The 10,611-nt window shown below is 23.9% G+C and overlaps 1 protein-coding gene across 1 annotated transcript; it reads left to right on the forward strand.

The window, feature by feature from the left end:
• The first annotated feature begins 7,964 nt into the window (after nucleotides 1–7,964).
• LOC101510278 (probable isoaspartyl peptidase/L-asparaginase 2) lies at nucleotides 7,965–10,324 on the forward strand. Its single transcript, XM_004501493.4, has 4 exons — nucleotides 7,965–8,333; nucleotides 8,565–8,798; nucleotides 9,513–9,599; nucleotides 9,700–10,324. The coding sequence occupies exons 1-4, from the start codon at nucleotides 8,172–8,174 to the stop codon at nucleotides 10,192–10,194; spliced, it is 978 nt and encodes a 325-aa protein (XP_004501550.1). The 5' UTR covers nucleotides 7,965–8,171; the 3' UTR covers nucleotides 10,195–10,324.
• Nucleotides 10,325–10,611: the final 287 nt, after the last annotated feature.

Here is a 10,611-nt window from a genome sequence, read left to right on the forward strand (position 1 = left end):
TGACTACTGAGTGATTGTCTAATTGATAAAATTTAAAATAAAAAATAATATTATTAATATAATAATAAAAAATAACATTAATAAATAATTAAATATATATAGGTCGGTCTGTCAGGCTTAATAGACTTCTTTATAAGTCTGAGTCTGATCTATTTAAATAAATATGATTTAAAAATATTCTAAATATAATTTTTTTATTAAATAGGTCAGACCAGACCAAACCAGATCATATGTAGGTCAGACCATACCATCCCTACTCCCCATACAAATTCTTCCAAGTTCAGCTTTTGGGTATCCTTGAATTCCAAAGACTCACAGCCAAAAGGCTGCTGTCACGAGTTACGATGCGGGTACCTTGCCAGATTTTGTCTTATTAGATAGAGTGAGATTACAACTAGTAACTACTTGCATTTTGATAGAACGCACGGTCACACTTATACATGTTAAAAATATAAAATAAGAAATTTATTATTTGAAATAATAAATGCATAATTTTTAATGTAATTTTTATTATAATATTTTTATTTTTAAATGTTTAACAAATTCATAAAAATATTTATTAGTATTTTTTCGTTTAAGTAAATAATTACTCAATTAATTTTTTTATATAAATACACATATAACTAAAAAAATTAATTTTATTTAATTTTAAATTTGAATTAATTATATCCATTTTTTAATTATACTTTTATTTATTAGTAATGACTAATTCTATTGAATACTCAAACCATTTTTAGAGGCGTTTGGTTGAGCAAGAAATTGAGAGTAAAGAAATATGTTTTTTAGAAGGACAAAATACACATGTTATGTTTATTTAAATACTTTGGATGCACAAAGAAAAAATATGAGTATTTTTATTTTGTGAATATATTTTCTATATTTTAATTTTTAAAATATGTGTTAATTTTAATCTAAATACTTTGGTTGGACAAGGAAAAAAATGAGTATTTTTACTTTGTGAAAATGTATTTTATTTTTTAAAATATGTGTTAATATTACTTGAATAAGAGAATATTAGTATAAATAATTGTTTGCATTTTCATTAACAATCAAAATGTCAAAATAATTGTTTTTATTATTTTTTAAAAATGTACAATTTTTAACTATTATTTTATAATCTCTCTATACCGTATTTCACTTTAAGAGTTGACATTACTTTAAAAAGGTACATGCATTTTATCCAAATTATTTTAGCCTAGATTAATTTAAATTATTTGTCTAACCAGTTATTATTATTGTCATTATTCAAACTTAGTTTATTTCAAATGATTCATGGAAACTTATTAATCAATTAAATTTGATTATTTGGTTAAAGTTCATGTCTTAGTTAAAAACTCGGACATACATTTGAATAATAGTACCCTTACTCAATAAACTAACATTGAACGGAGCTTAGTTACGATTAGGAATGTGAATAGGTCAGACTTTGAAAGTTTTGAGTCTAACTTATGATTAATTTTTTAGACCTAAGTCTGGCCTACGATCTATAATAGGTTTTTTTTTTCAGGTCTAAACTGACATTTTTAAAAGTCTGGTATGACCTGAAGCCTATTTAAAAGTCTTATTTATATTAAAACATTTAAATGCTCTACTCAAACCAAACGATGCTCTCCACATACAAATATCAATGTACATGTTTATATATATTAAAAAAAAAATCTAATAAAATAATTTTAAAAACATGTAGAGCATAATTTTTGATTTCAAAGAATAATTTTTTTTTTTTTTCTGAAACAAATGCACCCACTATCTCAAACAAATATGGAATGTACTCAGTGATTGACTAATTGAATGACTACCGAATATAGAACGACTACCAAATATGGAACGACTACCCAATATGGAATAATTTCTGAGTGATTGCCTAATTGATAGAATTTAAAATAAGAAATAATATTATTAATATAATAATAAAAAATAATATTAATAAATAATAAAATATATATAGGCCGACTTGTCATGCCTAATAGATTTTTTTATAAGCTTGAGTCTGACCTATTTAAATAAATAGACTTTAAAAATAGGCTCAGCCTAACCTTTTTATTAAATAGGTCAGATTAGACCATAAAGAGGCCAGACCATACGCCACTGACGGACGGCTTAGCGTATTCCCATCCCTACAATATAAGTCGGCTACGTCGATCCCAAATTTTTTAATAATATTTTAAAAATTACTACTATTTTTTAAATTTTTTAAGAGATATCTGAAGTATAATTTGGTGATGGATCTTTGATAATTTTATGGACTAATTCAAATACAAACTTTTAACCATGTGCAAAACTCAACTAAGTCCACTGGACATTTATCCCTATCTTATTTTTATATATGGAAATAGATAAATTTTATAAGAAAAAAATATTTATGTTAAAAGAAATTGAAAAAATAATAATTATTAACTATGACAAAATTGTTAAAACCAAATTATATATGTCTATAGGATAATTGTGGTTTGATATATGCTAATAGATTATGATGAATTTCGAATAGACCTGACATAACATATGTTTATAGATATGCTAATTAATATAGATATTGTGATGTATGTTGTAGTAATTTTCTTGTTAATAGATATGTTATTTCATATAGATACATGTCCATCGTTTTTTGTTACTTGAATTAATCTAATTAAATGACATGCATTATGTAGATTATCAATGCATCATGTAGATTAATATGTTTATATGAACTAAAATTTATTTTATCAAATTTTTAATTATTAAAATTCCACTTTTTTTATAAGACCCAAATTTTAATATTAGAACATAACCTCAAAAATCTTTAAGACGACCTTGGATAAAATAAATCAATTTTTATTAACCAAATTATAATTCATATGTTTATTATAAAATAAACCGGAAAAAATAATTTATAAAACAAATTACAAAAAAAAAACTATTATAATTATTAAATAAAATAAAATTTACAACTTAAATTTCAACTACCTGAGTTGTGAATTTTATCTAAAGATATAAAAATCAAATCAAATGATTATATGATTGCAATAATTTAACCAAAATTAATTAAATTATTTTGATACTTTTTACGGACTTTAATCCAAGTTGAACTAAGCAAACAAATATGATATTTTTTTATGGTCTTGTAATGTGTAAACATTGTAAAAAATTTTACACTAACAAAATATAATAATTAAATTTTAAAAATTTAGTGTTTAAAAAATAGATTTTTATAAACTAATTTTTAATTATTATAAATATCAATCAAAATTTGATCTACTACATCTCTATAATAAATGTTAAAAATTTGATAGTCAATATATTTTTATAAGTTTACATCTTAAAATTCTTATATACAATACAATATTATACTTTTTATTTATCTATCAAATTTCTAAAAGTTTGGCTACTCCAATATTTTACTTCATATTCTGCCGCTACTAATTTTCATTCGCTCTTTGATTTATATATACATTTTTTAATTGAGTGATTTATTGTGGAACTGAAGGGTTAGTGTAACTTTAGAATTAATATAAAAACTTCTGGTAGGGGTGATAATGTTGAGAATGGATAAATATATACTATATACGGTCTCAAATTAAAAGATTTTTGTTATTTTTATTTAATTTTTATTTAAAAAAATATTAATGAACGTATTTAATGTCTCAAACTTTTATATAAAGAATATATTTAAAAAACATTCAAAAATTAATAGCAATAAATAAGTTATTCTTATTATTGAAACCATGTGGAATATATCATAAACTTTATTATTATCTTATAGCAATATTCATGCATCACATAGACACATTAAATATTAATGTTGCTTGTTGCTGCTCTCTCATGTTTTGATGTTTAATACTCCGTTGATTAAGTTTTGTTATAGTTCAATTATGTTTCCTCTTCTTCTTTTGAACCACAGTGATGAAAAATGGAAATCATTTTGCAGTACTCCATTTTATGAATGAATGAAAATTTTGTGGTTCTAGAAATAGGGTTTATTAGCTTAATTTTAATTCTCCAAACATTAAGGATGAATGTTAAAATTAAGAGGGAGTTCACAAAAATCGATTGATTTTCTTTTTGAATTAAATCAAAACAAAGCTGCAATCTTATTGAAGAATTTGTCACCGTCAAAAAGTAGAAAATCATTGAGACAGACATATGATTTTTTTAAAGGAATATTTCATAGACATATACTCTTTTTGTCCATTTTTATAAGAATCTTTTTAACGTATATTAAGAATCGCAGGAAGTAATTTTTTTTACATATATTAAACTTGACATTTTTTTAAAGACATTATTTTTAAATGGCGATGATTAATTTAGGTTGAAATGAAAAATCTAAAACAAATTAATAATATTAGACTGTATTTTATTGTGATTTTAAAAGTTGATCACGATATACAATTTTTTTTGAATAGGAACATTGTAATAAAGAAACAAATAATCGAAAAACATTAAAGTGAATTTTTGGTATAATACATTCCATTCCTTAATTTAAGTTTAAATAACAACTCAATTATTTATTTATTTTTTATTTGATCTTTTATTTAATTTTAAGTGACAATTTGATCATTATATTTTTATTAAATGTCAATAATTATATTTTCTTTACATAAAATTCATCAAAATTTTTAAATAAAATTCATAAAATTTATCGTTATCTTCAACATAATGCAAATTTTATTAAATTAATAATTCAAATACTTATATTTTCATTCTTTATTTGACGAATTTAATGTTATTGGAGATAGAAATATTAGTTTATTTTTGAATATTTGAGTTATGAATTTGATGAATATATACATTTTTTTAAAATTAGTAATGAATTTTATGAATTTTGTTTGAATATTTAGATAAATTTTCTAAATTTATGTAAAAAAAGATAAAATTATTGAAAGTTTAAGGCATACGAATCTAATTATTACTTAAAAATAAATATAAGAACAAATAGGAAAATAGAAAAAGATAAAAAATTTATTTGAAATTAAGTTAACAGACGACATAAGGTATTTTGTCTAAATTTTATAATCATATATAAATTACCGATAAATATTTTGTTTTTTAATTTTGTCATTTAATGAGATCACATAGTGCCAACTAAAAAGTTATTCATTAATGCAGTGTTATATATTCAAATTTAAGATAAAATGTTTAATATAATAATATTAATATTTTATTAGTTGAGCTAAAATTTAAAATTTTATTTAAAACATTTAAAATTATATGCAAAATAACTATACCAAATTTACAATTTTTTTTTATTAAAAAAAAGAAACAATAATATATAATTTATGTTTAAAATTACTATAAACCAATGGTGATGGCGCAACGTCTATTTTACACGGATAGTAATGTCACGTCATAATTTGTTGTATAAGTGTGATGTAACTATATTATTAGGATATTTTATTATGATATATTCTTTTCAAAAGAATTCATTTATAGTCTATATTGAACTATATGTTTTGACATTTATAGTCAATATGGATATGCACTACTTTAAGGAAATTTTTTTCTCAGCATGCTAGGATGAGACCACAAAACTAAAACATATTAAGAAAATTAAATAATAAAACACTAATTCATGCAATTGAATGTGTCAAATTAAATGTTACTTTCACAATTTCATTTTAATTTACCTTCTATCACAAATATATTGATAATTTCATCTTGTTAAAAACTCTCCATATTTCCTCTAAGTCAAATAAATTAATAACAATTCTCTCCCTCGTCTTTTCCGGTCTATTTTCAACTCCCTCATATTTTCAATAAGATAAAATGATTATTTATTTATTTACAAGATGTCGTAAAATAGGGGGGAAAATTAGGAGAAAGTTGTTAATCAACAAACTAAGATATAGTTGTAATTTATTAAATTTATTTTTTATTTTTAAAATAAGGATATAATAGAAAAATATTATTATTATTATTATTTTATTTTGTAAAGATTAATTTTAATACATTACGGATATAAATGTAAAAAAAAATTATATTGTTAATTTATGATAAAAACTTTTGTATGACTTTAAAGATAAAAATGACGAATGCCTGATATTTTAAATAATTTAGCGATTTCCATTCATTGGTAAAGTTAGAGATATTTTAACTAATTTAACGATTTCTATTAATTGGTAATGTTAGAGATCTTTATATAGTCGATATATATGAATAAATACTTCATTGTATCATATTCAAATATTTTCATTTATAGTTAAATGCATATTAATTTATTTTTAAATTCATAAATAAGTAGTCACCCTTTAATTACCTGGTAATAAATTCAAGGTGATTTTTTTGTACTTTTTTTTTAAACATATTAATTATTTAAACAGGATTATAAGGTTGGTTTGTGATAATAAAGACAAGAGTATTGAGAAGTAGAGTAATAAAATAAAATAAAATAAAATATTTGATTCTTACACTTAATATATTACTTCCAAATTTTAACCATACTAATATTTTGTTACTAACACTAATTGACTATTTCATAAAAATAACATTTATTTTAACAAGACTGTTGGTACTTTAAACAAGAAATGTAATAAATTTTAAATATATAACATTATAAAAACGTAAGAAAATGTGATAATATCCCATTCATAATTATTAAGATAACAAAAACTAATATAATTTATTTGATTTGAATATATTTATATTTTGATATTAAGTCATAACTTAACTAATAAATATTGATATTGTTAAGTTAGATGTCTTGTCTCGCGTTTAAATTCGGATGTAACCGTTATATGAATTAATTATGATGAAATTTATTATTTTTTCTAAGATAAAAAAATATATATTTATGTTTCGATGTTTTTTATTCAAATGTATAAAAACATCTTACATTTATACAATAAAGACTCGTTTGATGGTGAAGATAAAAAAACATTATATGATACATTGATTCTATTTTACTTTAATCTTTTTAGTCTACGTACGATACGATAATAAAAAAGTTAGGTTAAAATACTTCATTTTCAACTCCATAAACAATTAAGAATTGTTTTCTCATTGTTTCACTTTCCTATTCACGTTTCTCTTGATCTCCATCTTCAATTTCTCGTGATCCTCATTCCCTCCCTCCCCAAAAAACAATGTTTTTGTTTTATTATGTATATATAAAAATTAAATTTCTTACATTTTGTAAGAATTAAAACAATTTTTGTTTTTGTTTTATATGAAATAAAACCAAATTTATTATATTTTGTATGAACTAACTTTAAAATCATTAATTATATGACCGTTGAAAAACTAATGTTGGTAAGCATTAGAGACTAAAACAAAAACCTTTCTATTTTGCATGGTCTTAAATTATTATTTTTTTATTCAGACTAAAATCAAATTTTTATATTTTTTGCGATGACTAATTGTATATTAAAGTCAATAAAATATATCTTTTAGTCACTTTAAAAATATTATACAACAAATAATTTTAGTTTTCGCTGAAATAAAATATGTTTTATTGTTATCAAATTTTGAATAATTTTTTACAAGTGTGATAAGAACGTTATAAAATTTTATTCAAAAAAGTTAATTAATTTTTTTTAATTTAGAATAAGAATCAAAATTGAAATGGTAGACACTGTATAAAGACTAAACACATATTAGTATTTAACTAAAATAAAACTTTTGAAAATATACAATAAATTTATTTCCTATTTTAAATATCTCATTTATTATTTTATTATTTAATACAATATTAATTTTTTTAATAAAAAAACATTAAATTATTTTTCTCTCATTAATATATTTTTATTTATAGTATTAAATATATCAAATTAATTTATCTTTTTTTAATAGTAAATTAAGAATCGTAAACAAGTTAAATACTTAAATAAAGGAGTAAAAATGATATAATTAATAATTTGAATAATGATGATCGAGGGCGCCTCGTCAGAGAGAGATAGGGGATGAGATACGAGGATTAATTAGGAGAGTTTTGACTCGTTCCATTTCATGAGGCAACTAATGGGACATCTTAAATAAGGAAGGAATCTGAGTTGTTTTAGTGAGGAACAAACGGATCCTTCTCATAACACCAAATCCAAATCCATACTCATCATTATAAATAAAATCATTTTTTTTAATTATTTTACCATATAACTATAAACGCGCTTTTCAAGTCTGAATTTGCTATAAAACCACCACCAACCAGGTTATTTGAGGTCTCATCACACACACACAAAATTACAAAACTTAGAAGAAATAAAATGGTTGGTTGGGCTATTGCTGTGCATGGCGGCGCTGGTGTGGATCCTAATCTCCCACCACAGCGTCAAGAACAAGCCAAACAACTCCTTACTCATTGTCTCAATATTGGCATCACTGCTCTTCGTTCCAATGTTTCTGCCGTTGATGTCGTTGAACTTGTCGTATGTCCTATTATTCCCTCTCACTACGAAAGTAATCTGAACATATTCGGTTTCTAATGCATGTATTTTCAATCTAATATAAAATATAAAAGGTGTATAATTGATGAATAACAAACAACGTATATTTGGTTCAAATTTTGAACTGATTTAAATTTACCTTATATTTAAGAGTAGTGTATATATATTTTTTGGGTGGCATTTTAGAATTGAATATTGGTGATATTGTGATAGGTGAGAGAACTAGAAACAAATCCCCTGTTCAACTCTGGTCGTGGATCTGCCTTAACAGCAAAAGGAACGGTTGAGATGGAGGCTAGTATAATGGATGGTACTAAGAGAAGATGTGGCGCCGTATCTGGTCTTACCACCGTGAAGAATCCTGTCTCACTTGCTCGCCTTGTCATGGACAAGTCTCCTCATTCCTACCTTGCATTCTCTGGTGCAGAAGAATTTGCTAGACAACAGGTTTCTATCCTTTTTTCTTCTTTTTTTTTTTTTGCAACAAAACAAATGCACAAAGCCTTTTCTTTATTCACTCATGTCATATCATCTCAATTGATTTATGAAGAATAGAAATACAGTATCATAATAAAATATAAAGATCAATAGTAGTTGGTAATTTATGTATTTAAATTAATTTTTTAATCAAATACATAATAAATATTTCAACTACTAATTGATACAATGATAATAATTTAAAGACTATTTATTATTCCCTTCTATTTTTTTTTTAAAATTTAAATTAAAATTATATATTTAATTTATATTATAAATCACTTGCATAAGATTTTGTTAACAAAATCTATTGACGTATATTTTAATAGTTCAAAGACTAACTTAAAAAAAGTGATAATTTATAGACAAAATAGATGGTTTATATTATATTATTTATTAAGATTAAATAAATTTTTAATTTCTATAAAATATGAAATTTTATATTTTGGAACAGGTAAATATTTTTACTTTTTTTAACCCTACCAAATTATTCTGCATACTTTTATAAAAGTTAAACATATAATTTTTAGGATTATTTCATAAGATTAAAAAAAAAAATTCTTTACATATTTATTTTGATTTTGTCTTTTTCCCGTACCTACTTTATGTTCAGGCACAGAAATATATATTGGCCTTTTGTTCATCATAAACTAATAAAAAGATTGGTTGCTGTGATTTTATTAGGGTGTAGAGGTTGAAGAGAACGAATACTTCATCACTCCGGATAATGTTGGTATGCTGAAACTAGCAAAAGAAGCAAATACGATTTTGGTAATAGTTTTTGCCATAATTTAAAAACGGCACCGAATAAATAAATGCATTAAAATTTGATTAATGAAAGTGTTTGATGGATGGTGATGTTATTGTGCAGTTTGATTATCGAATTCCAACAACAGGATACGAAAAGTGTGCAGGAGCTGAGAGTCCATTGCAAATGAATGGTCTACCAATTAGCGTTTATGCTCCAGAGACCGTTGGATGTGCTGTGGTGGACAGTGAGGGAAGGTGTGCTGCTGCCACGTCAACAGGGGGACTCATGAACAAAATGAGTGGTCGAATTGGTGACTCACCACTCATTGGAGCTGGAACATATGCGTGTGAAGTGTGTGGAGTCTCTTGCACTGGTGAAGGAGAAGCTATCATACGCGCCACTCTAGCGCGTGAGGTGGCAGCAGTTATGGAGTACAAAGGTTTGGGGCTTCAAGATGCCGTGGACTATGTAATCAAACATCGTCTTGATGAAGGGCAAGCTGGTCTTATTGCTGTTTCTAACAAGGGTGAAGTGGCTTATGGGTTTAATTGTAATGGAATGTTTAGGGGTTGTGCTACTCAGGATGGATTTATGGAAGTGGGAATTTGGGAATAATAATAAATATAATACTAGTAGTGCTTTTCTTGGTCCTTTTTTTAGTGGGATTTCTAGCTTTGGATTAATTAGTCGTTGTAATTTTTGTTACAGTCCTAGTAATTAATCGTTTTGTTATTATTTTATATTACTTAGGCGTTTTATCATATCCATCGTTTTCCAACCACACCATTGCAGATTGCAGCTCCGCATTTTTTTGTATACACTAGTAACTAGGGTTTTGGCATTGAAGTTTAATTTTCAGATAATTTTATTTTAAAGTTATTTATATATAGTAAATTAATTAATCAAATATATATGAAAATTTAAATTATCTTATGAATAACTATATCCTGTTATTTTTTTATTTAAAAAATTCAAGTATACCATACTTTAAAAGTTATATGCTAAATTGCGCTATATTTTTTTATTTATATA

This window comes from Cicer arietinum, chromosome 5, assembly GCF_000331145.2.
Source record: "Cicer arietinum cultivar CDC Frontier isolate Library 1 chromosome 5, Cicar.CDCFrontier_v2.0, whole genome shotgun sequence".
Lineage (NCBI taxonomy): Eukaryota > Viridiplantae > Streptophyta > Magnoliopsida > Fabales > Fabaceae > Cicer > Cicer arietinum.

Bases quoted from the DNA above. Each gene is read 5' to 3' on its own strand.
- LOC101510278 (XM_004501493.4), top strand. From the start codon at position 8,172: ATGGTTGGTTGGGCTATTGCTGTGCATGGCGGCGCTGGTGTGGATCCT. The intron at 8,799-9,512 runs GTTTCTATCCTT...TGATTTTATTAG, and splicing joins AAGAATTTGCTAGACAACAG to GGTGTAGAGGTTGAAGAGAA. The intron at 9,600-9,699 runs GTAATAGTTTTT...GTTATTGTGCAG, and splicing joins AAGAAGCAAATACGATTTTG to TTTGATTATCGAATTCCAAC.